The 27,524-nt window shown below is 38.1% G+C and overlaps 1 protein-coding gene and 1 non-coding gene across 4 annotated transcripts in view; one reads left to right on the forward strand and one right to left on the reverse strand.

Annotated features, from left to right (window-relative positions):
- Window positions 1–27,524, forward strand: part of AKAP11 (A-kinase anchoring protein 11) — a 51,684-nt gene that overhangs the window by 5,783 nt on the left and 18,377 nt on the right. For all 3 annotated transcript variants that reach the window (XM_070380247.1, XM_070380249.1, XM_070380248.1), the window contains exons 2-7: window positions 5,896–6,005; window positions 12,085–12,201; window positions 15,055–15,102; window positions 16,620–16,754; window positions 21,565–21,829; window positions 22,821–27,324. In XM_070380247.1, the coding sequence (XP_070236348.1) occupies window positions 5,946–6,005; window positions 12,085–12,201; window positions 15,055–15,102; window positions 16,620–16,754; window positions 21,565–21,829; window positions 22,821–27,324 (5,129 nt within the window). In that variant the 5' untranslated portion in view covers window positions 5,896–5,945. The remainder of the gene's footprint in view (window positions 1–5,895; window positions 6,006–12,084; window positions 12,202–15,054; window positions 15,103–16,619; window positions 16,755–21,564; window positions 21,830–22,820; window positions 27,325–27,524) is intronic.
- On the reverse strand, window positions 5,949–6,146 carry LOC138990280 (U2 spliceosomal RNA). The gene has a single exon (XR_011466396.1). It is a non-coding gene; the product is annotated as a U2 spliceosomal RNA (small nuclear RNA).

The raw sequence follows: 27,524 nt of genomic DNA on the forward strand, positions 1-27,524 counted from the left end.
ATTATAGTGATGGTTGGTTGGTGATGAATTCTCATAGCTTTTTTTTAGTTCAAATAAATTTATTTTCTCTTAATTTTTGAAAGATATTTGGGAATGCGTATCTGGGTTGACACTCTTTAGATGTTTCCCCATTGCTTTATGGTTTGGCATAGTTTCTAATAAGAAATTTGTTGCCTTTGTTCCTCTGTATGTAGTGTGTAGTTTTCTCTCTGGTTGCTTTCAAGAGGTTTCTCTTTATCACACATTTTCAGAAATTTGGTTGCAGTGTGTATTGGTGAAGTCCTCCTCGTGTTTGTTTTCCTTAGGGTTTGTTAATCTTCCTTACGTCTGTCAGTTTATGGTTTTCATCAACTTTGGGACATTCTGAGCCATTTTGTCTTCATATGTTGCTCCTTGTTCTCACACTTTTTGGGATTCCAGTTACTCATCTTTTACAGTGAGTCATTTGTTTGTTTTTAAGTTTCTCTGTGCAGCATTTTGGGTAGTTTCTATTGCTATGTCTTTAAATTAACTGAGCTTCTCTCTTGCAGTGTCTAATCTGCTGTTAATTGCATCTAGGATGTACTTTATTTTTATCTCCAGAAATTCAATTTGAATCTCTTGCATCTTCTGTTCTCTCCTTATCATAATCATGTTTTCTTTCCCTTCTTGACTGTATGGAACACATTTGTAATATAGTTTTAATATCTGTTCTGTGCATTCCATTATCTCCATCATTTCTGGATCTGCACTTAGTGACTTTTATCCTCCTGCTTATGGGTCTTATTTTTCTCCTCTGTATATCTGATAATTTCAGACTGTGTGCCAGCTATTAAATTTTATGCTGTTACTTGCTCAGTTTTGTTGTATTCCTTAAGTGTTGGAGTTAGTTGGAGTATACAGCTAGATTATTTGTAGTCTGTTGGGTGTTTTGAGGCTGGACTTTTATCTTTGTTAGGGTAAGTCCAGAGCAGACTTTAGTGCTGACTTAGTTCCTCAGCTGAGGCAAATTTCCTTCTGAGGAGTCCATCCATTTCCTGGTATGTTATAGAGTTTTCCCACTCTGGTTGGTGGGACTTATTCCAAAAGTCCTGTGTGGCTCAAGGTACTATTTGGCCTACTGCTCTCTGGAAATTATTTCCCCATCCTCAGCTACTCAGCACATATAAGGACCCTAGGAAGCCCACCTTGCAGGTCTGTAAAGTTCTGACTCTTTCTGAGCTCTTTCTCCAGTACCTGCCCTGCAAATTCTAAGCAACTTGGCCTTCCCAAACTCTGGCCCCTGTTTCTTCAATTCGGTGAGACTGCCAGACCGCTTGGCATGTGTCTCTTTGTGTTGTGACCTGGAAGTATTTCTCTTGGATGATAGTCTTGCATAGATCAACTCTTGTGTTGTCTCTTGTCTGGTAGTGTCTGAAACTAATGTTTCACATATTTTGTCCTATTTAGTTGTATTTATATTCAATAGAATATTTATTTTTAACACTGGATATTTGGGATTTGGCCAAAATATGTATTTGGTGTATTTATTATAAATACGTTCCCAAATATTATACAATTAGAAATTATTGGAGACTTATATTTTCAGAAATAATTTATTAAATGTAGAGGTATCCATTTCAACATTTAAAGATCTACTTTGTACTTTAAAAATAATTTTTTATTTTTTTCAGCAGATGTTTGAATGCTTACTGTGCTTGAATACAAATACAATAAAACACTTCTGTTTTCAGAACTCAAAAAGAGGGAAACATGCAGTGTCAGTTTTGTATGTATATAATTTTTAAAAAAATCACCGAGAGCACACTATTTACGTTGTTCTGTAGCTTTCTTTTTTCCTTAATATATTGTGAACACGCTGGACTATCGTCAGTATGTATTGCTTTCTTTCCAACACAGTCATATGAATTTATTATAATTTATTTGACTTGTTGGGCTTCTAGGTTATTTTTAGTTTTCATCCTTTTTTGTCTTAGTGAATATTCTTTCACATATATCCTCGTGAATTTTGTGCAAGTATGTATATAGGATAAATTTTAAGAAGTGAAATCGCAGGATCAAGGATAGGTACAGTTTATTCAAAGTGTCTGATACCTGTTTTCTGTGCTCTTTATAATTGTTTTTCTAGTTTTCATTTGTTTTCTTTTACATTCTGTGGTATTTATTTTTCTTTTGTGATATTTCTTAAAACTTTCTTGGTTGTTTGTGTTTCAGCAAACAACTATTCTGCTTTTTTGCTGCTTCTCAGAAGATTTCATTTGTTTCATGGTGCTTTATATCCTGTGGCTTTCCTGAGCTCTGACAGCTTACTCTTGAGTTGTTTGCCTTGTCCATCTGTACTTTCTTTTCTTAGAGCTGTTTAGTAAAACATTATCCAGGTTCACTCTAATATTTGACTTTAGAGAAAAACCCTTAGTGATTTCGTGTTTAGGACTCTTGTTTATTCACCCAGAATGGAACACAAAACAAAAAAGCATTAAGGGAAAAGTTTATTATCCTAACATAAAGATGTTCCAGGGAAAAATACTGTATTTTTGCACCTTTTGTAAAATCTGTTTAAAAGTACATATTCTGTAATTATGAAAGAGTGAGGAACCCTACTCTGTTACTCTTTCTCCCTCTATCTGCCTTTGTGTCTTTTCTAAAGAGATTTTTGTTTCTTTGCTTTATCAGAAGTATGAGTCATACCATCTCATGCTGGATTCACTGTTACGGACTGTTTCATAGATATTCTTTGATAGATTTCTTTTCTCTGCAAGGTTAATATTTTGCTTATGTTTTAAGTGAAACACAGAAGTAATGGAGTAGGATTCAGTAAGTATTTTTCTTCAGTGAGTGAAGCAGAGTGTAAACGTGGGATTAAAACTAGTTTCTTAAATTCTAAAAATAGATAATGTGAGTTTTGGGTGGCATGAGTATGTTGGGAGTTTGTTTTTTTTTCCTTTCTTCAGTGTATATTTGTGTGTGTGTGTGTTTTAATGATTCTTTGTAGGTTCATACTGGATTGTTCAGTTCTCAGCTTTGAAAAGGGTGTCCTGTTTAGGTCTGCCATTCAGGAATATTTCAGGTAGTGAGCTGCGGTAGTACACGGTGTCAGATACGGATGTTGTATCAGAGGCCCTGGCCTTCCCCGAAGGCCTTGTGACTGCTTCTTGCCTTGGGGGCTTGGCCTGTTGCAGAGTCCACCTTCTGGTGAGGTAATGGGTCAGTTTCAGGTTTGGTGACGCCACCATTGAGTTCAAGTTTAATCTTTGCTCGTGTTGCCTTTATTCTGCAGCTGCAAAGTTAATTGCTTTTAGCAATTACCATCTCTTAGCAACTCCATCTCTTGGGGAAGATTAGGGGTCAGAGAAAGTACAGATGCTTTGCATGCTGGTTGTCTGTCCTTGCGCATTGTGTACCACGGCCGACATCATGTCATGGTGGGAAGGCACTCTCGGGCATTCAGTCTTTCTGTTTCTGACATCTGGGGTGGTCCTTATTGCTATTACAAAGTGCGATGAACAGCTTTTCAGGCCTCTGTACACTGTAGAGAGGAGGATAAGCGCCTGGGGGCTAGAGTTCAAAGATCTGGATTTGCGTCTCAGCCCTCTGCTGCTAACTGTGGGGGCCTGGTGAGTGGTTAACTTTGCTCACCTCTGTTTTTCTCACTGTAGAACTGGATTCTGCCAGTCCTAAGGATTGAACGATACGTGCAAGGAAGTCTTTTAGCACAGCTATTGGTGTGTCTTAAGCTCTCCTGAGAACCCTGGCTGCTCCAGGGGCATTCTTTCCTTTGATGAATTCCCAGAAGTGGAGTGGCTGTGTCAGAGTGTAGGGGTGTTTTCAGGGTTTTGGCATGCATTACAAAATTGCGCTCCAGAAAGGTGATGCCAGTTTACTCAGGAGCTGAGTTAGAGTTTCACTGTTGTTGCATCCTTGTGTTGGCCTCTTAATTTTATATGTTTTATGTGAAGTTTGAGGCAAGTCCACTCGTCTCTGAGGGTTTTTGGTAGGTGTAGAAAAATCGGGGCGGGGAAGAGGGGAATGGAGAGTGTCTTGGACTGGGACAAAGAAAAAGATTATTTCTTTGCTTTGGTTACATAAACCTTTATACCTTGTTTTGAGAAGTTTGGTCCTCTTAATCATTTTGGTCTATAAGTAAATCTTTTACCTATGTTTATAGTTTTTGAAGTGCCTCTTATAAATTTCTATTTGATTCTTACAATAAACTTGTCCAGTAAGTAGGGTAGTATACATCGAGGTTAACATACATCATATACACCCAGATATATACATAGAGGAAACAGATCCAGAGATAATGCAGTTTGCCTAGAGGGAACAGAGCTAGTGAGAGTCACAAGGGGGATACAAATGCTACTTTTCTGTATCCCAGTGTATCGCTCTTTATCTTGTGCTATCTGGACATTCCTTGTCTTTCTGACAACTCTGCTTCAATTCCAGTCACTAATCACGTTTTATTGTTAAAGAGACCAGAATAGAAGTTTATTTTAGTTCAGAATAGAAATTCTTTGTCTGAAACAATTAAATTCTGGGACTTCCCTGGCAGTCCGATGGTTAAGATTGCGCTAGTCCTGCAGAGGGCACAGGTTTGATTCCTATTTGGGGAGCTGATAGCCTCCCCAAGTGTGTGGCCCCCCCAATAAGTAAAAAATATAATTCTTTGGGAAAAATTAGAATCTAGGAATCCCTAAAGTGAGGTGCATTTGTGTGCAGGCGCTGATACTTCAGTTTTATCTTTGTAGCAAAAGAATATAAAATTAGAGCTCCACTATAATTTAGGTTTTTTTTTTTTTTTTTTGCAGTTCTGTGGGGGACTAGTTTGAAGTTTGGTTTTGTGTATAAATCTCTTCATAGTATAAATTAATATAAACCAGATGTCTTGAAAACTTCAACTAGGTAATTCTTGAGAAGACCAATTTGACTGAAACTGGTTAGGCATGTCTTCAATCTCCATTCAGATTTTTTTTTAGTATTAAGGATTTATTTAATTATTTATTTTTTAGTTTTTTTTTTTTTTTTAGTATTAAGGATTTAGAATTCAGTTCTCACTCCTGCCCTTTACAGTAATAAAGGATTTTCCTTGTAAGGCTCTGACCCAGAAGGGCTGTATATGCCCCGTTCTATACCTGTATCCATAGCATCTGGTGCCCATAGATTATGAACGAAGGGACAAGTTACTGTGGTCAAATGTGGGTATTGAGTGGTTAATACTCAAGTTGATTTAAGCTCTCAAAGGTGTTTCATTAAAGCATTGATAAAAAGTGACATAGCTCTAGCGTTTTCTACCAAGGAGGGTGTGTGTGTGTGTTTTAAATACTATGGTGTTAATCATTTGAATTGGATGTTTTTGAATTCTTGCCATTGGTATGCTCTTAAGAGTCCTGTAGAAGGGATTTGTTTTTATCTGATTTTATCTGATATGTACAGATTTCATATTTTCGTTTGTATATTATTAAACCTTTCTCCCCAAGAAATAAGAATGTCTAGAGCATTCATGGTTGCTGTAGTAATAGAGTCACTTTTAGGAGACAAGAACGTTGAGGTTCTTTCTGTGATACTCTATGTTTTAGGTTTTTTTAAAGTTTTTGAAATATTTCTTACTAAGGCTTTCAGATATTATTTGTAATTAAAAAGGGCTAAGACTGACTAGATATGGGTAATTTTGAATATATAATAATTTTGAACCTAAAAATAACATTTTGTAATAGTTTGATCTTACTAAGGTACCAGTATTCATAGTTTTCATGAATATTCAAATATTCATGTTAGACTGTTGAGTACATTTTTATGTCTGAGAATTTTTGTTTATGTTTTCATTTTTCTAAGTGAATTTGAAGAAGTTATTTTAGGACAAAATGCTTGCCTGAATTACTCAGATCAATAAATTAGTTTCTTTTACTATTTTTTCTTTAGGTCTTTAGTGGATTAACTCTTCATTGATTACATACAACAGCAGAATAGTCATGGCGACCTTCCAGTCTTTCAGGAACAATCACATGAAAACTAGAGCATCTGTCAGAAAAGTAAGTTCACTATATTAGATTTCTTTTAGTGATCGTTTTAATAAAAATGTTGATCCTTTTTCTGAAGTCAGAGTCTTTTTAAGCAGCTGTGTTATATTACTGTTTTTACACTTGATCTTAGCCAAAAGGCCAAGAAGGAATTGATATTACTGTTTTTAAATGCATTTTAATTATTGAAATCAATAATGATAAAATGCAGAGATTGGGATATATGTAAATAGTGATATGAAATCATGGAGACAATAAACATTATTTCCCAAAGATCAAAATCTCTCCCTATTTCTTCTCAGTAGTTTTCTTTCTTCTTCTTCACAATATAAGCATCAGGTGTGACTTTTCTTACATAGCTTTAGCTTTACCTCAAAATATTACTGTTCACTGATTCACTCAGCAGATATAAACTTGAGTGCTGCTAGTATGCCTGGCCCTAGGCTAGGTAGCAGGTGGAAAATAAAGAGTGAGCAAATGAAATGCGATTTCTGATGCTTCCGGGTTTCTCGTCTGAGGAAGAACCCTCTCTCTTTTCCTCTTGTGATGATTTTGTTACCCTTTCATTCTTGACATTTTTCCTGACTAACACTGTGGGGGTGTCACTTGATGAAAGGGAGAATGAACACTGGAGGACGGTTAGCAGTCTTTGTCAAACCTTTTTTTAGCTTCATCTCTTACATTATATGACACTGTTGACAAGTCCTTGCTTGATAAATGGTCTTTGACTTCTTGCATTGTAGCTTTTTCTTGCTCCTCTCTTATAGTAGCTCTTGTCTCTCTGCAGATCTTCTTTCCAGCTTCTCATTGTTAGTATTCTTAAAGCTGCTAGGCCTGCTTTTTCATTTAGCTATTCATTTCTTCAGAGATCTAAGAAATGTTTGCGTTTGACTGCTAACTGGAATAGAGTGGTTGTCGAAAAAGGTGCCTGTAAAGTTGGAAAACAGAAAGTAAACTTATTTATTTTATATTTTTTATTGGAAGATAATTGCTTTATAATATTGTGCTAGTTTCTGTAGTAATTATATTTTTAAGTAATATGCCCCTTGTGTTTTCAGGGACCTTTAAACTTAGTAGGTCCCCTTTTTAATTTGAAAAAAGAAACCTGGGTTCTATCCCTGAGTCAGGAAGATCCCCTGGAGAAGGAAATGGCAACCCACTCCAGTACTCTTGCCTGGAAAATTCCATGGATGTAGGAGGCTGCTGGGCTATAGTCCATGGGGTTGCAAAGAGTTGGACACGACTGAGCAACTTCACTTCATAGTAAAAACTATTTTCTGTGTGTTTTTACTTTTTGTAAACTATAGGTATATTATAGTTTTTTCAGATTAGCCATTGGATCCATAGCTTTAAATTAGTAATTAAATTGTACTGATTGCTTTAAATTAATATTAGAACTAAGAAATGCACATATACAGAAAATATAGTAGTGAGTGACCATGTACTCCAAGCATTGTACTACCTATTTAATTTGAATTCACCAGTGTATTCAGCCACAGCCGAAACTTCATACTGTTAATTTAATATTGTTATTTAGCAACCCACTCCAGTACTCTTGCCTGAAAATCCCATGGATGGAGACGCTTGGTAGGCTGCAGTCCATGGGGTCGTGATGAGTCGGACTTGACTGAGCGACTTCACTTTCACTTTTCACTTTCATGCATTGGAGAAGGAAATGGCAACCCACTCCAGTGTTCTTGCCTGGAGAATCCCAGGGACGGCGGAGCCTGGTGGGCTGCCATCTATGGGGTTGTACAGAATCAGACACGACTGAAGTGACGCAGCAGCAGCAGCCCATTGTTTATATTAGACACATGATAAAATTCTGGTTTGAATTCTCTTGAATATTTGGAAACCCTTTTAGATAGAAGTATATGAATCTAAATCTTATATACTTTGTATGTGTGTTCTGTATGCACAGTACAACTTTTGACATTTTTTATTTCAAAAGGTCTGTGTGTGTGTGTGTGTGTGTATTATATGTATTATATGTATAATATATATATAATATATATATATTAGCTGAAAAAAAACTTCCCTGTTGGCTAATGTGGAAATTGGAAACGTATACTCAGATTTTCTAGATTTCACCTTACTTTGCATTAAAGGTAAAGAGATACTTTGAATATTTATTGGGAATCAGGGACTATGAGAACCAGAAAGAACTGCACTTTATATTCCATTAATTTTTTTCTAACATTTTATTATGAAAATTTCAAGCATATAGAGAAACTATAGTACACCCATATGTAAACCTACATACCAACCACCCCTATTCAGCAGTTAATATTTTTGTTTTATTTCTGTGTGTATTTAATTTTTGGCAGAACCATTTGAAAATTAATGGTCTTTATTTTTTTTAAAACTACCATTGATTTATAATATTGTGTTAATTTGAGGTGTAGAGCTTCAGATTCTTTTCCATTATAGGTTATCACAAGATGTTGAATATAGTTCCCTGTGCTATACAGTAAATCCTTGTAAAAGTTAACATTCTTGATGTTTCATCACTCCAAACATGATCACATTCAAGAAAATTAAATATAATCCCCTATATCTAATACCCAGCCATACTCAGATTTCCTTTATTACTCTGAAAATGTTTTTTATAGGCCATCACCCACCCCACTTCCATTTTGGGTTCAATGTAGGCTCCTATTGCATTTGAGCTAATTGCATTTGATGGTTATGACTCATGTTTTTGAGGAGTGGTTCTGAAAGAGCTTCTCTTCTTTTTCTCTGTTTTTAAATTCAAGACTGACTGGTTGAATGGGCCAGGCCAGTTTCTTGTACAGTGTTCCACATTCTGCATTTGTCTGGTGGTTTTCTCACAGTGCTATTTAACTTACTCTTCTCCCCTCTCTGTATATTTCATATAAACTAGAAGTTAGGTGTAAAGGCTTAACTTAGATTCAAGTTAAAAATTTTTAGCCAGGATACTAAAGGGTAGTGAGAAGACAAAATTGCAGGTTTTCCTAATGATTAGTGATGCTAGAATCGATCAGTTGATTAAGGTAGTAACTGTTGTCCATTTTAAAAGTGTTTCTGTTTTTTAGTTAGCAGATAATCTATGGGATGATACTTGGTGGTGTGCAAGCATCTTGTTTTTTCAACTTTCATTAACACTTTTGGCATCCCTTGATGGTCCTTTCCTGCAGCTAGTTCCTGAAAGTTGCAACATGGTGATTATCAATTTTCAGATGAATGATTTGGTGGAATAGTCACCTTACATGGATGCTAGTAGTTTAAATTTATTTGTGTTGCTCTGGAAGCATTGATTTTAAAATAACTATGTTTTCTTATCTTTTATTTATTTGCAATCATTTATTTATTTATTCACTCGTTTATTTAAGTTGCTCAGATTGCCCCAGACTTGGTCCCTATAAGCCCCTTCAGGCAATGCCAAAGTCCTTTTGTCTCAGGCTTATAATTCTTTAATTGCTTCCTTGCTTTCTAGTATAAGACTGACCCTGTTTCTGCTTTACCTTCCTCAGACCTGGAATGGGCTCTTTCTCCACAGAACCTTTTGATTTTAGAAATCAAGATCTGGGTACTAACTGTGACTGTTGTTCTTTTACTGTCAGGAGTTTATGTTGATTGCTTATGTTCAGATTTCACATTTCATATTTTTTCCTTTTTTAAGTTCATGTTCATAATTTAGCCTGAAAATTTCCACTCATTAGTGAAAGAAGAATCATTTAAAATTTTGAATATTCAAATATTGGGGGGAAAAGCAGTACAATGAATACCACATCTACTCTTCACTTAGATTCACCCTGTTAACATTTTACCAAACCCATTCTATCTGCATGTGTATATATGTACATACACACTTCCCTTTTGAAACCAAATAAGAGTAGGCTACAGACATTATTTTACTTCTCGTTTTCCTCTGCTAGCATGCTTCTCTTAAGAACATCAGCATTATTACTGTCCTTCAGAAAATCATTAATTCAGTAGCACAGTCTTTTTTTTTTTTTTTGGCGGGAAGGAAGGTTAGTCCGATCTCCCTTGCTTCCTTATAGTTGGCAGTTGAGGAAACCCCGCCTCCTCGCTCCAGTAGCACAGTCTTAACGTGCAATCCATGCATAAATTTCCCCAGTTATCTCAGTATCCTTATGATTTTCCCCTTGCCTCTCATCTAGGAGTCAAGTAAGGTTGACATTCTCTACTTAGGTATTGTATCTTTTTGATCTCCCCACCCCCGTCAGCTCCATCTCTGGTCTAAATTCTTTTCTCATGATGGCAGATCTTTGGAAGAGTTTGTAGCACTTATCTTGTAGAACATCTTCATATTCTGAGTTCACTTGTTTTTTCCTTGTGGTTAGGTTCAGTAGGAACACCTCACGGATCATGTCATGGTCATTCTAGTGTTTCAGATCAGAAGGTGCATCTTTTTAAGGCCAGGCTTGACCAGATAGTTAGTTACCCTTAACTGCCTTAACTCTGATAAACCACCAGTTATCTGCAGCATAAAGACACATAATCCCTTTGTAATTAATACTGTTAATAAGTAATCTATAGGGTGATGTGGCAAAACACTATCTTGTTCCCCAGTAGCTTTTAATCTGGTAGATTAGGATACATTGATAGTCCTTTCCTGAATCAGTAGTTATATTGGGAGTTACAAATGGAATTTTTAAATTTTGTCATTCTGTTCATATTTGTTAGCCAGCCTTCTAAGGTAAGGTAGCACAGTCCTCCAACCCCTACCCTGTTATCTGTCTCTCTTAATGGGCTTGTAGTTTCTTTTAAAACTCAGCTGTCGTACTCCATTACCATCTGTATTCTTTTGATGCTTAGATTATCCCATATTTGGCCAATTGGAATTCCTTCAAGTGTTCTTCAAGCTTCTGTGTTCTTTTGAGACACTTTCTTCCATTGTGTCACAGTAAGACGTTCAGCTGCACTTCATAAGTTTCCGCCTCTGACCTGGAATTCCTTCACTCAGAGAACTTCTAGTTCTTTTAATTGGTGAATGGTATTTAATTGGTGAATGGTAAATACCATTCCAGGAGTTTGTGTGCTGGATTTGCTCATTGCTCTTAAGGGTCATTGATTCTATGATCTATCAATGGAAAAAATGTAGTACAAACGTTTAAAGAGCCCTGAGTTCATATTGAAAGTTCAGATTTAACATTACATTTTTTTTGTTAATTGCTTTGATTTCATATTTGCATCTTTTCTCTTTGTTTGAGTTCATACTGTATGTGAGGTACTGAAATCTGGGGTAATAGATTGAGTAAAGGACAATTACTTCAGTAATTTGGATTAACAGGTAGGAAAGACATACATACAAAAGCAGTAATTATAATACATTGTGGTATAGATTAAATGATCTTAATGTGCAAACAATACAGTAGGAAGTTTGGGAGAGCTTTATTACGACTAAGGGGTGGGAAATCTTCACAGGTCTTGGAATACATAGGATTTCTACAGGGGAACATTAGGGAATAAGGACATTTTTGCCAAAATAGCAGATCAACAAATCAGAAGGGGAATAAGGTAGAGAGAAATTAATGTTCTCTTTATATCCAACTATAATATTCATTTATGAAATTTTCCTCCTCCTCTGTTTCTTTGCACTTATGACATCCTTTTCTTTCAAATCTGGAATGCCTTCCCTCTTTCATCATACTGCTGCTTTAAGAACCCTGAAAAGCCTTATTTTGGGTTCTTACCTCTTTGATTTTTCCATCCCCAACTTCGCTATGAAATTAATCACATTGTTAGCATACCTTACTGTAAGCCCCCCCATCATCATCTTATGAATTGTTGCTTCTGTTCTTCCAGTGACTTGGAAATCAGGTGTGCGATCTGCTAGGTGTCAGTGCAGGGTGGAAGGGAGAGGGCCTGGCTGAGGGCCTCACGTCTCTCTAGGTTGAGAGCCTGGGGCTGTTGTGTGTTGAGCATGTGGAGTTCTGCTTCAGCCTTTTGTTCTTTCTTTCTCTCAGTTGAGTTGAGTTCTGTTACATCAAAAGGTGCCCACTGAATATTCTCTGGAAAGTTACGGACTCTCCATTTAATCCATCACCAGGTTCTTTTACATTGTCTTAGAATTAAGTAAATTAAGAGTATCTTTTGTTTTCAGAGCTTCAATGAAGATGTGTTCCAGTCTGTGAAGTCTTTATTGCAGAGCGAGAAGGAACTATGCAGTGTATCAGCCGAGGACTGTTTGAAGCAGGATGAACATGCCAATTTGACTGAGGTTTGATGGATTACGCTCTATACCCTTTTCTAATACAGCACAGTGTATTTTCATGTATCTTTGTAGGACTACGTGGTCTGTTTTTAAATGCCTAAAATCTCTGCACATTAATTCATGTGTGAGAAGTACCTGTTTTAAGTACCTGCTATGGTGGCACTAGTGGTAAAGAACCTGCCTGCCAGTTCAAGAGACATAAGAGATGTGAGTTCAGTCCCTGGGTCAGGAAGATCTCTGGAAGAGGGCTTGGCAACCCACTCCAGTATTCTTGCCTGGAAAATCCCACAGACAGAGGAGCCTGGCAGGCTACAGTCCATGGGATCGCAAAGAATCCCACACACCTGAAGCAATTTAGCACGCATACACAGCATAGTCATCTTAGTGTATTATAATGCACACATTTAATTCAGTGCACAGACATTACTGACCACTCAGACACACAGCTGTGTATTAAATGATTTCTACTATGTTCAGTAATTGGGACTTACATTCTGAAATTTTCTACTCGGAAACAAAATATATACTTATTTTTAATACTCATTTATTGGTTGTTTAAATTCAGTGCTTTGATTCAAAAATGAAATAGTGATATATTTATTTTGAAGTAAGATATTTGCCACTTAAGGATATGATATACTACTTGCTCACCTTTTTCTCTGTTGCGTCAATGTTTCCAATCTTTGTTTGAATTTATTACTATTAAAAGGGGTAAAGTTTTTTTCTACAATATATAACCATAGTCCATCTATACATTTATTTACCAAAGAAGAGAGACAGGATATTGGGGTCATTGAAGCTCAAAACTGATAAATATGTTGATTAAAGATTCTTTTTTGAAATCAGGGTTCTAATAAAAATATTGGTTATTATTTTGGGTATGGTTTTCTTTCATATTCCTTGAGAAACTGTTTGAAGTAGCTGCACAGGATGGCGAGCACAGCTTTCAGGCCTGCAGTGGTTCTGACCCGAGCCTCTTCTTTTTGTGTGAGCTCGGTTCTCTGGCTCTTGGCTGTTCTCCTGTTTGTTATCCTTTATTGTTTTATTTTAGTCGAGCCAAGCCTCTCCTGATCTCCTCAGCTGTTGCCAGGCATGACAAGTCTTCTGTGTCCTCTGCCCTCAACCGGGGTCCCAGCCGCCTCTCTCCAGTGGTTTACTCAGTGCCCTCTGAGCCCACATTCCTTAAGCACTGCGAAATGCAGTGCTCTGCTGGCACCTTCAGACCTCCATGCCAGCTCATTTTCTCTCTCGTATTCAGTTAAAGGAAGCTTAAAAGAATAGAAGGAATTTCTGTCTCATGTTAGGGCATATATATTTCCGAAGTATCTTTGTTGAAGAAAGGAAGCTTATTATTTGAGTGTCTCTTTGTTGTTGAGTGCCTGCGATATGCTGGGCACCTTCCTCCACATTCTCTTATTAGCCCTCACAACCATGGGAGAGGAGTTGTGTTGCCTTAAGATTTATACGTAAGGAGACAGGTTCCTACAGGTTAATGACTTTACCTGGACACCTGGAAGTTAACTGTAACATTTCTGTGAAGGCAGTACTCATAATTAATGAGAATAAAGATTCTGCAACAATCTTAAGATTCTTACTTGCTTTTGAGTCATCAGAAAGATGTCAAAAGTATATTGAGTGTTGCTTTGTATTTTAATTATGCTGTTTTCCATTAATTCTTGAGAATTGATTATATTGTTGCCACTTACTTCATATTTTTAGTCATAGAACTTACTTGGTAGACAGTTACTAGTCTAGCTTCAAGCAGTCAAAATTTCTTCTTATGATGTCAAAGACAAAGAAATATAAATTTTTAAAGTAATGATACTCAGATTACAAAACTGTACATATTCCGTATAGAAAAATAAGAAATACTGAAAGTATTAAAAAAAAATGTCATTAATCCTGTAAGTGAGGAAAGAAAAAACCATAGGGGGGCAAAAGTAGAGAAAAATAAGATCACTTACAATTCCATCATTAAAAGTTAATCCCTCCTTATAATTTGGTATATTAACTTCCAGAATTATTTTCCTGGTGTATATTTTTAAAAATAAGGTTGAAATTATGTGTATAGTCTATATCATTTTTCTATAATTTGTCCTTTTTGCTTAATAATGTGACATTTCTTCAGACCATTAGATTGTCTTTAAAAATTTAATTTCTATAAACTTTTGTAGAGAAATCTCCATGTAAAGGTATTGAAGGAAATAAATGTGATATCACAGAGAGTCAGTCAGGAGGTACCTTGGGAGGTTCCCAGGGAAAGCCTCTCTGTGGAGGTGACGTTTAGGTTGGAACTAGAAGAACAAGAAGCAGCTAGACAGGTAAACATCCAAGGAATAGGGGTCTGGGTTGAAGGCACCACTCTGAAGCCCTTAGGCAGGAACAATCAGGCGTGTCCTGGACCCAGCGAGGGGGCCCATGTGTTTGAATGAAGGTGAGGGAAAGTTGAAGCCACCAGCTAAGCCGGAGCCTTGGGACCTCCATTAGGACTCTGCATTGAGAAGCTTGGAAAGGTTTTGACAGGGAAATGACAGGATGGTTCCTGAGGCAGGTAGGAGAGGACTGGGGTCATGCCGGGGAGAAGTGGCCACAGAGGCTGTGGAGAGAAGAGACATGTGCTTTATGTTTGAGGGTGAGGATTGAATTTGCTAATGAGTGGGTGTGGGAGAGGTTTGGGAACCCCAGTTGGAGCCAGACCTTTGGTGAAAAACCTTTGTGATCATCTTTGAAAAAATTAATCATCTTGCAGCAGCATTTTAATGCATTGTGTGCTTTGCTTTCTGTTTCTCAGCTCTGTCAACAATCTAATTGAGACAAGACTTAAAAATTTTAATGGACCTTTATTCCTTTTTTATTCAGGTCACATTTCTAGGTTTTAATGAAGAAACAGATGCTGCTCATATACAGGTACGGTCGATTTATTGAACTGGAAAGGGACATGAGAGATTATTTGAAACAAATTTTGAAAGCATGGAAAATTTGCTCATTAGCCTTAAAGTTACGTTAAACTCTTCTGTTATCATTCCTATTTAAAGTTAAAAGATGACATTTTGAGGTCACCTTTTGAGTGTGTCCTCGACATTTTCACTTTTAGTGTTTTCACTGAGTGTTTCTGTTACGGAAAGCAGTTTTAGGTCAGGGGACCACAAAAGTCATTTATCTGAGAAGGTTGCAAACCACAGGCTAACTTTTTCTGCATCTGTCATAATGTAGAATGGAAGATTTATTTTTTATTTCGATGGTTTTTATAATCTAACTTCAACAGTCATATTCTTATGTTTTTAATTGAGAAAAGAGTTAAATTTGTTAAAGTAAGAGTAAATTTGTAAAAAATAATGAAGAACCAGTGTAAAAATTGTAGCCTGTTTGATTTAGGCAGGTGTTTATAGAGGCACTGACAGTTGAGATTAGGATCAGCAAAGCAAAGCTGCACACTTAGGTGAAGAGGAGTGGAAGCTCGGGTAGATGTGATAGGGGTACTTTCTTTTTCACCTTGTACTGCTTCTTAAAACTTGTGCTTGTCGTGTTTCCTTTTGTGTCAGTAAAACATCTGGCAGAAGCAGCAGCACTAGCACTGCATTGTTTGCAAAGGTAATGCGTATCTGGTGATGAGAAAAGAAACCTTTGCTGTGTGTCTTGATTGTGCCCTTACCTGAAGGAAATAGTTTAGACAGAGGGCACAAGAGAAGATATAGTTGCGAGAGCGTAAGGCTGAAAAGATGAATCCAAAGTTATTTCTTTCATACTCCACTTCCTCTTTAAGAATGACTGATAAAACCATGTTTATGAAGGAAAGTACTATATGAATGGTCAGAGATGGTAATAATTCTTGCACTGGGCAAAACAGTTACATAAAAGGGGCAAATGGAAAGAAAAACAGGCGTTTTTCATTACATCTTCATAAAATTTTCACTAAAGGGAAGAAAGGCAGAAAAATAGACTTGAATTATACAAATATGTAACTTAACCGCCAAAGAACTGTAAAAGCAAGAATCCCATTTGAGACATTTCATGGTTAAACTTGAGGACTCCAGATTTGACATTTGCTGCTGAAAACTGTTAAATGCCTCGTTGTTGTTGATGTGTGAGGTACCATGTGAAATCTTGTTACAGTTTGGTATCATTATGTTTAAAGTGCTAAAAAAATTGTCAATTTTAAAATATTTTAGTACATTTTATTTTTGAGTTTCTAAACAATCGATGGTGGTCAATAAACTGCAAGTGTTAGCTATTATGAACTGGAAAGTTTACTAACTAGTAGGCTTTAGCGTGCTGCAGTCCACGGGGCTGCAAAGGGTCGGACATGGTTGAGCAACTAAACAACAATAACAAGTAGACTTTATGATTTTAGTTCAGGGCCACAATATAAGGGATTTAAAGTGTTATGCTACAGTGTTATTTATTGTGTTATTGCTTTACATTAGGATTTGGCTGCAGTTTCTTTGGAACTCCCAGATCTTCTGAACTCACTGCACTTCTGCAGTCTAAATGAAAATGAAATTATTTGTATGAAGGATATAAATAAATCATCAGATATAAACAGTGATCCTCTAAACCAGGTAACTTTTATATATTATTTCTAATGAGTTTTTGTTGGCACATTTTATAAATGACTTTTAATTTAGCATTGTAGTTCACTCGCTCAGTCCTGTCCGAATCTTTGCAACCCCATGGATTGTAGCATGTCAGACTCTTCTGTCCTCCATGATCTCCTGGAGTTTGCTCATATTCATGTCCATTGAGTTGGTGATGCCATCTAACCACCTAGTCCTCTGCCTCCCGCTTCTCCTTTTGCCTTAAGTCTTTCCCAGCATCAGGGTCTTTTCCAGTGAGTCAGCTCTTTATATCACATGGCCAGAGTATTAGAGCTTCAGCTTTAGCCATCAGTCCTTGCAGTGAATATTCAGGGTTGATTTCCTTTAGGACTGACTGGTTTGATCTCCTTGCTGTCTGAGAGACTCTCAAGAGTCTTCTCCAGCACCAAATTAGAAAGCATCAGTTCTTCAGTGCTCAGCTTTCTTTATGGTCCAACTCACACCTGTATATGACTACTGGAAAAACCATAGCTTTAACTATATAATATAGGCCTTTGTCAGCCAAGTACTATCTCTGCTTTTTAATATGCTGTTTAGGTTGGTCATTGCTTTCCTTCCAAGGAGCAAGCATCTTTTAATTTGATGCCTGCAGTCACCATCTGCAGTGATTTTGGACCCAAGAAAATAAAATCTGTCACTGCTTCCACGTTTTCGCTTTCTATTTGCCATCAAGTGATGGACTGGATGCCATGAGTTTTTTTTTCTATTGTTGAGTTTTAAGCCAGCTTTTTCACTCTCTACTTTGACCATCTTTTGGGTTTGCCAGGTGGTGATAGTGGTGAAGAGCCCGCTTGTCAACGCAGGAGACAAGAGACTGGTTCAGTCCCGCATGGGAAGCTCCCATGGAGGAGGGCATGGCAGTCCACTCCAATGATCTTGCCTGGAGACTTCCATGGACAGAGGAGCCTGGTGGGCTACAGTCCATAGTTGCAAAGAGTCGGACACAACTGAGACTTAGCATCCACACAAGAGACTCTTTTCTTTAGTTGCTTTTCATTTTCTGCCATTAAAGTGGTATTATCTGCACATTGAGGTTGTTGATATTTCTCCTAACAATCTTAATTCCAGCTTGTGATTCATCCAGCCTGGAATTTGGCATAATGTACTATGCATATAAGTTAAACAAGCAGGGTGTCAATATGCAGCCTTGACGTATTCCTTTGACAGTTTTGCACCAATCACTTATTCTTTGTCTGGTTCTTTTGCTTCTTGACCTGCATACAGGTTTCTCAGGAGACAAGTAAGGTAGTCTGGTACTCCCATCTCTTTAAGAATTTTCCACAGTTTGTTGTGATCCACACAGTCAAAGGCTTTAGTGTAGTCAGTGAAGCAGAAGTAGATATTTTTCTGGAATTTCCTTAGTTTCTCCATGATCCAACGAATGTTGGCAGTTTGATCTCATGTTCCTCTGCCTTTTCTAAATCCAGCTTGTACATCTTGAAATTCTCAGTTCATGTGTTGCTGAGGCCTAGCTTGAAGGATTTTGAGCATAACCTTACTAGCATGTGAAATGAGTGCAATTATCTGGTGTTTGAACATTCTTTGGCATTGCCCTTCTTCGGAATTAGAATGAAAACTGACCTTTTCCAGTCTTATGGCCACTGCTGCATTTTCCAAATTTGCTGGCATATTGAGTATAGCACTTCCATAGCATCATCTTTCAGATTTGAAACAGTTCAGCTGGAATTCCATCACCTCCACCAGCTTTATTCATAGAAATGCTACCTAAGGCCCACTTGACTTCACACTCCAGGATGTCTGACTCTAGGTGAGTGATCACACCATTGTGGTTATCTGGGTCATTAAGATCTCTTCTGTATAGTTCTTCTGTGTGTTCTTGCCACCTCTTCTTAATATCTTCTGCTGCTATTAAGTCCATACCATTTCTGTCCTTTTCTGTGCCCTTTCTTGAAATGTTTGCTTAGTATCTTCAATTTTCTCAAAGAGATCTTTAGTCTTTCCAGTTCTGTTGTTTTCCTCCGTTTCTTTGCATTGTTCATTTAAGGCCTTCTTATCTCTCCTTGCTATGCTCTGGAACTGTGCTTTCAGTTGGGTATGTATTTCCCTTTCTTCTTTGCTTTTTGCTTCTCTTTCTTGCTCAACTATTTGTAAAGCCTCCTCAGACAACCACTGTGCCTTCTTGCATTTCTTTTTCTTTGGGATAGTTTTTGTTACTGCCTCCTGTACAGTGTTAAAAATCTCCTTCTGTAGTTCTTCAGGCACTTTCTCTACCAGATCTAATCCCTTGAATCTATTGATCACCTCCACTGTTTAATCATAAGGGATTTGGTTCACTGAATCAAATCAAAATGGTTTTGATTTGAACCACTGAATGGTCTAGTGCTTTTCCCTACATTCTTCAGTTTAAGCCTGAATTTTTCAATAGGGAGCTGATGGTCTGAGCCATAGTCAGCTCCATGTTTTGCTTTTGCTGACTATAGAGCTTCTCCATCTTTGGCTGCAGAGAACATAAGCAATCTGATTTTGGTATTGACCATTTGGTGATGTCCATGTGTAGAGTTGTCTCTTGGGTTGTTGGAAAAGGGTGCAGCATGTTCTCTTGACAGAGCTCTGTTAGACTTTGCCCTGCTTTGTTTTGTACTCCCAAGGCCAAACTTGCCTGTTACTCTACTCTGGGTATCTCTTGACTTCCTACTTTTGTATTCCAATCCCCTATGATGGAAAGGACATCTTTTTTTGGTGACAGTTCTAGAAGGTCTTGTAGGTCTTCTTAGAACCAGTGAATTTCAGCTTCTTTGGCATTAATGGTTGGGGCGTAGACTTGGTTTACTGTGATGTTGAATGGTGTGCCTTGGAAGCGAACCAAAGTCATTCGGTCATCTTTGAGGTTGCGTCCAGTTACTGCATTTCGAACTCTTTCATTGACTATGAGGGTTACTCCATTTCTTCTAAGGAATTCTTTCCCATGTAGTAGATACAATGGTCATCTGAATTAAATTCACCAATTCCTGTCTACTTTAGTTGACTGATTCCTAAGATGTTGATGTTCAATCTTGCCATCTCCTATTTGACCACATCCAATTTACCTTGATTCATGCACCTACATTTCAGGTTCCTATGCAGTATTGTTCTCTATATATCTGACTTCACTTTCACCACTAGACACATCCAAAACTGAGCACGTTTCCACTTTGGCCCCTGGTCTTCATTCTTTCTGGAGCTATTTGTAGTTGCCCTCTCCTGTACCCCAGTAACATATTGGACACCTTCCGACCTGGGCAGGCTCATCTTCTGGTGTCATAACTTTTTCCTTTTTTATAGTGTTGCTGGGTTCTCAAGGCAAGATTATTGGAGTAGGTTGCCATTCCCTCCTCCAGTGGACCACATTTTGTCAGAACTTTCAACTATGACCTGTCTGTCTTGGGTGGCCCAGCATGGCATGGCTCATAGCTTCATTGAGTTACGTAAGCCACTTTGCCACAACAGGCTGCAGTCCATGAAGGGGTTAATTTAGAGCATTAAATTTTAAAATGCTTGGGTGAAGTTTCTTTTTGTTTAATACCATCTGAAGGAAATATAATTCATAAGAAATCGAACTCATGAATCTTTGAAATCACTGAAGGGTAAAATAATTTTGGTCATAGCTTTAAATTAGATTTTCCATGTATGAAGCTCCATAAGTGGTATGTAAGACATATTAATTTTTTTCTGAAAATTGATTATTTCTGGATTCTTGAAGTTTTACCTGTGTGTAAGTCATATAAAATTTTCCCTCTTCTTTCCAACTCCAAATTTATGTAAATATTGAGCTGTATCTTTTAAAGAATATACTTTAACTCATTTTCTGGTTTAAAAAATTTCATGTTAAATCAGTACCTGAAGATGTGTTCTTTATTTATTTATAAGCAAAAATGTCACCTTTCAGTGAGGTCACTAGTATCATAATATTGAACATTTAGTTCTTTACTAAGTGTTAATTTATTGATAATGCACCAAACAAAAATACATTGCATATTTTCCCTCCTAAAAATTGAATCAGTAGGTTTAAATTTAGGTTACTTATTCCTTCAAGTGTTATAGACTACTGTGTTTTTTATGAGATTTACAGATAAAAGTAGAACTGTGCTCATTTCCTTCATTAGATTCTTCATTTATATTTACTTTGTTTTATTTACGAGAAGAGGTGATCAGCTATTTTATCTCATTTCTAGCCTTTTGAACAAGTCATTTGTCAACATTTGTCTTTTAATATGTATGGGAAAGTTCAGTTGACTATTTTTAATCAAAGCTATAAACCTTGGAAATTGAAATACTTGGGGAATTTAGAAGAAAGGAAGGGACAGTTCTTTTATGGTAGAAGAGAATGTATTATCATGCTGAAAGCTGCAGGAAAATGGGATACGGGAAGACTAAGACCTAGTTCCTGTCCTTAAGCAGTTAATAATATAGTTAGTGAACCAGGTGAATGATTAAGAAAAAGCACAGGGCTGTATAGTAACAGGAAAGCATCGTTGTCACAGAAATGGATGGCAAGTTCTTTTGACATTTAAAGAGACATAATAGGTAGAATTTGAATACCTGGATAAGAGAAAGGTGGGAGAAGACACTGGAAAGTGAGAAGTGTTGTGGAGAAAGAATGAAGAAAATAATTAAACATTACAAAATCAGGCAGCCTTTTAGGATGCATGTGTTTCTTTTTTTTTTCTTTTAAAACGGTATCGTGTTATTTCTGGGCTTTGTTTCCAGGTAATATGTCTTGTAAGTATAGTATATTTTGAAATTAAAATTGTTACCATCTTTTATCTTTTCCCAGAGTCAACATCCTGGAATGCTTTGTGTCATGAGAGTGTCACCTACATTGCCAAGACTTAAAATTGATTTTATTTTTAGTCTCCTAAGTAAATACGCTACTGGCATAAGGTACACCGTGGACACATATTTGCATCACAAGCACCAACTTGAGGCCACCAATGAGGACGACGATGATACTAACCAGTCTGTATCTTCCATCGAAGATGACTTTGTCACTGCTTTTGAGCACTTAGAGGAGGAAGAGACTTCAAAGCCATATAATGATGGTTTGTTCTTCACTAGATTTTTTTTCTTGAAATAGAGAATTAAGGTTTAAAGTTCAGTTTTAAAAGTTTTAAGACAGACTTGTTCAGTTGACATTTATTTTGAAATTTGTTCAAATTAAAGCATTGATACCTATTTTTTGTCTGATTGAGGAATTAACTTTCTTGTGTCTTTTAAGGTCATTGTTACCTGGTTTTTAGTTTTGCTCTTTTATTAGGTTGCACTGTTCAGACACTGTTTCCCTTAAAAATGCCTAAGTTCAGACTTGAGTTAGCTGTCAGGGTCACCTAAATATTAGTGTTTCTAACATGTGGCAACGTGCTAGATATTCCTTAGACCAGGTATTCCTAGATGTGGTGTAGAATGAGAATATTTTAGTAATGGGTAAACTCCAATACTTTGGCCATCTGATGCAAAGAGTTGACTCATTGGAAACGACCCTGATGCTGGGAAAGATTAGGGGCAGGAGGAGAAGGGGACACCAGAGGATGGATGAGATGGTTGGATGGCATCACTGACGCAGTGGACATGGGTTTGGGTGGACTCCGGGAGTTGGTGATGGACAGGGAGTCCTGGCGTGCTATGGTTCATTGGGTCGCAAAGAGTTGGACACGACTGAGCAACTGAACTGAATACTTGCTCTTAAGTACAACTTGAGATGAATCTGTTAATTCAGTGGTCCCCAACCTTTTTGGCACCAGGACTGGTTTCATGAAAGATAATTTTCCCATGGAACTAGGGCAGGAAGGGGATGGTTTCAGGATGATTCAAGTGCATTACATTAATTGTACATGTTATTTCTAGTATTATTACATCAGCTCCACCTCAGATCATCAGGCATCACATCTTGGAGGTTGGGGATCCCTGTGTTAAAATAGTATAGAAGATACTTATAATATAAATGAGTATTTCATGGTTCACGTCTACTTATTCCCATCGATTTAAATCAGTTAAATTCTTTTCAAGAATAATCATTTTATTCTTTTCCTCTAGGATTAAACATAATTGCACTAAGGAGCCAGTGTGATGCTACTTCACAGACTATTTCTGGTCACCATTTGGATACCCATGATTTCAGGGTTCTGGTTGGCTCTGAGCAGCAGAAGTCATTGGCTAAACCTTCAGCTTCTTTAATAAACATTCTGGGACATAAAAAACTGCCTCCAGTGAGAACTTCAGTCACGACATCAGTCTCTGAACCGTGGGTCCAAAGGAGTTTCTATAGTTCCTTTGCTGCTTCAGAGAAAGGTAGTGATGCCCAGAGACCATTGTTCTCGTCTTCTCCTGCCTACTCGTCTGAATCAGAGTGCTCAAGTCCAAGTCCTGTTATTTTCTTGGATGAAGAAGGTTATCAAAAAAGTTTGAAAGCAAAACTTGAGTTACCTAAAATTCCTGTGATGAAAGATGATATTGAGGATTCAGACTCAGAAGTGAGTGAGTTTTTTGATAGTTTTGATCAGTTTGATGAACTAGAACAAACGTTAGAGACTGCTTGTCCGTTTCTGAAAGATCTTGCTGTAGGGAAGCCATCGCAAAAGAAAGGGCACAAACATGAAAAATTGTGCTCTGTAACCACTACTATGAATCCTCAAAAATTCAAGTTTGATCGGCCAGCTCTCCCAGCTAATGTTAGGAAGCCAACACCTCGTAAACCAGAATCCCCTTATAGTAACGTGTGTGATGCCCCAGATTCTCCCCGCCCCGTGAAGGCCTCAGGGGAAGACAGTGGTTTGTTTAGTCCTATTCGATCCTCTGCTTTCAGTCCTCTTGGAGGCTGTACTCCAGCTGAATGCTTTTGCCAAACAGATATTGGTGAAGATAGGGGTCATGAAAATCCTGATTCTCTTTATTATACCTTTGAAGATTATGCAAATAGCCTTTCCTATGAAGTTCTGGGTTCAGTTCTTCATAGCCAACATACTAATGCAACATCCAACACTAATAGTATTAAAAAGGGAGAAAATAAAATGGTAGCTCTTCAGCATGGAAGCCTTGATCAAAAAAGTAAATCTAAAAATAAACCCATAATGATTGATAGCATTCAGAAGTTTGCAGCAGATCTCGTGGAAAAAAGTTTTGGCAGTGCATTTAAAGACTTACAGAAAGGGGTCTCTTCATGTACCAATGCCTTATGCCAGTTAGCCATCAAATTGACGTCATCCATTTTTCAAATGGCATTTAACGAACTGAGAAGGCAGTGTGCTTTTTCACTGAAAGAACGAGCCATTAGTGGCCTGGCTAGTTTTTTGGTGAGTGAGGCATTCTCAGATGCTTTAAAAGATCTACAATATGTAAAGAAACAGATCTTCACTAACACCGTCACTAGATTTGCTGCAGATCTTGCTGAAGAGCTTGTTTTTGAAGGCATCATGGAAGTGTGTCAGTTCTCATATCCTCCAACACCTGCATCTCTGCAGGGTCGGTCATTTCACTGTGAAGACAGAGTGGTGAAGTCCTATGCAAGAGATCTGTCTGAATCTGTAATACAGGAAGCATTCATTGAGCTGTCTCAAGTTGATGTTACCTTTACCACAAAGGCAGCAGTTAGTGTTTCCCCAGAAAACATCAAGTTTGTGAGCACAGAAGATGTAGTGCCAGCAACACAGACTTCTGTGTGTTCCCCTACTTCTAACAGTCAAACAGTTACGGTGACAAAACCAGTGCAGGAGTATAAAAAGGAATACACGGTGCAGCAGGCCTTGCTCTGTACTTCAGGAATTGTTACTTCAATACCAGTGCCCTTGGCAGGAAGTGCCCTTCACCCGTACCGTATTTCTTCTAATACGTATCAGACAAAGTCTCATCCATCATGTGATGATAGTCATTTGAATGGTGGTCCTACCCCAGCAAGTGTTGCCACAAAAAACAAAGAAGAGGAGCTAGCTTGTCTCAGGAATATTTGTTTACCTTCAGACCACAACCCCGGTAGCCAGAATGAGGTGAAACCAACTAGTGATGTTGTTGAAACAAAAAGCTCTTCAAAGTTAACAAATGATCCTGTCATTATTGGCGATTTTTCTGCCGCAATGGTGCATACGATAGTAAATGAAACTATAGATTTAGTGACATCTTCCAAAGTTGCAAAAACAGAAGAACACACAGATTGTTTAACTCAAACAGGAAAGGGAAAAACCCCTTCTTTCTACTGGGATCAAGCAACAGTGCCACAGAGTGAGGCTAGCAAGAAGGACATGTTCGCCGATCGGTTATCTAAATCTATTATCAAACATTCCATAGATGAAAGCAAGTCAGTGATCCTAAATGTAGATAAAAATGTCCTCCCCAAGAAAGACTTGCCTGTTCCTGGAGATGAGTCACAGTTGACCTTGGAAGAGTTCCCCAAGTTTCTTGAAGCTCAAGATCATTTAACTCACTGTTCACTTTCAGAAGTAAAGGATTGTGTTCCAGAAGGTAAAGGTTCTGTGGCTCCTGGATTTTCTTTGGAGACACTACCACCTTGTCTAGCAGCGGCAGGCCAGAAAGCTGATCTGAAGGAAATTGCTAAGGACAAATCTGTGAAAAAGCAGAATTTGCATAATTCAGCCCTCGAGCCCTTGGCTTTTGGGCAGGAAAACTCGTTTCCCCATTCACATGCTTTCTCATCCACAGTGCTCACCTGTGTAGATGGTTTGCACGTGGAAGATAAACAGAAAATGAGAGATGGGAATGTAATACCTGACACCCCTCCATCAACTCCTCTGGTTCCATCCCAGGCTCCTTCTGATTGGGATATCAAGAAGTTAACCAAAAAGCTTAAGGGGGAGTTAGCAAAAGAGTTTGCACCGGCCACACCACCATCCACACCTCACAACTCGTCTGTAAGCAGTTTGTCTGAAAATGAACAAAATGCAATAGAAAAAGAAGAGTTCATGTTGAAGCTCATGCGGTCTCTCTCAGAAGAAGTTGAAAGTAGTGACGGCGAAGAGCAGCAAGAGGTGGACATGAAGTTGGAGCCAGCAGGGAAAAAAGTTCAGTTTGCAGACGCGTTAGCGACACACATCGTTTCTCTTGCAACAGAAATGGCAGCTTCCCATTTGGATAATAAAGTGATTCAAGAAGCCAGGGTGAAAAGCCCTTGCTTAAATGTGCAGAGTCAAAGAAGCCTATCACCTGCTTTTTTTAATTGCTCAGATGAAAGTTTACAAGCATTATGCAGTTTTGCAGGTGATATGGCAGCAGAAGTCATTACGGAAGCTGAAAAAATAGCAAAAGTTAGGAGCTGTATGTTTTTCAGGAGGAAGAGGAACAGTTGTGTTGATGGTGACCAAGATCATAGATCCGAAGAGAAGTTGGATGTAGAGGCTGTAGCGCACCCGGGAGGAGTAGATCCGTTTGTTCTTCCTTTACCACCAAGTTCTTGTCTGTCAGGTCTAACGTACAAGTATCCCAGCTGTGAAAGTGTGACAGATGAGTATGCAGGTCACATTATCCAAATACTAAAACAGGAAGGTGGCAACAGTGAGTTAATAATGGACCAGTACGCCAACAGACTTGCCTATCGGTCTGTTAAGTCAGGATTGCAAGAAGCAGCTAAAACAGCCAAAGTGAAGTGCAGCTCCAAAATATTCCCTGTGCAGAGCTCACAGGTGAAAACCAACGATGAACTGTTACTGTTTTTAAATAAAGAACACCAGCAAGAAGCAGATAAAAAAAGACAAAGCAGAAGTGCTGGAAGTTACCTTCATAAAAACCAGACTTGTGAGTGGACACGGGACACGTGCAGAAACGAGTGCTCGGAACTACGTAGTTTTTCAACCTGTCTTGCTCACAGCATCACAAGAGATGTTAAAAAAGAGCTGATGGCATCGACAGGTGGCTTGCCAAAATCCTTAACAGATTCTTGCCTTTATGAAAAAAACGTATGTGACGAAGATACTGAGACTCATGTCGGGCCAGAGTTTCCCAAGTCTCTTCAGCCTTCTTCACAGAATCACAGATTTTCTCAGAGTACAGGCAGCTTGAGTGGGTGTGGCTATGGAGAGACTGTCGTTCAAGCTATAGAGCAGTATGCTAACAAAGTTGTGGGCGACACTTTAGAGCTGGGTTTAGGATCTGCCACCTTCCACGTGTCTGAAGCCACAAAAGCAGTTGATAGGATTACTTACGCAGAAAAGCTGTCACCTCTGGTGGGTCAGGCTTGCCGATACTGTGACCGTAAAGAGCTCCATGACTGCACTGGAAATTCGTCTCCTCGCTTTCCCAGACCGGATTCGCTTGCTGGTAGTAAGCCAGTTTCTCATTCACAGCTTAGCAGCTTCTATCAGAAATCTAGGATTTTTCATCTCGATGTTCCTCAAATTCACGTTGATCTCGATAAGAAGACAGTGCTTGCTGAGAAGATAGTTGCTGAAGCAATTGAAAAGGCAGAGAGAGAGCTGAGCAGTACCAGCCAGGCAGCCGACAGTGGGATTGGACAGGAAGGTGTCAGCTTTGCTGAGAGCCTCAGCACAGAGATACTGGCGTCAGCGGTGGTCAGTGCTGGACAGGCCATCAGCAGGTAAGCTTCTGATTTCTTTTGGGTTTTGCAGTAAAGAGTTAACTTGATTATTTATGTCTTAGAAAGATGTTCAGAAAGATGTGATTCTTTTTAATCCTAAATGAACAAAAAGAAATACTCCCTATTACATTTGCATATCATTGATATCCTACCTGTTACTTTTCATAGACATTGTCTCATTATCCCCCAGCAGCCCTTTG

Source organism: Bos mutus, chromosome 12 (genome assembly GCF_027580195.1).
Source record: "Bos mutus isolate GX-2022 chromosome 12, NWIPB_WYAK_1.1, whole genome shotgun sequence".
Taxonomy (NCBI): Eukaryota; Metazoa; Chordata; class Mammalia; order Artiodactyla; family Bovidae; genus Bos; species Bos mutus.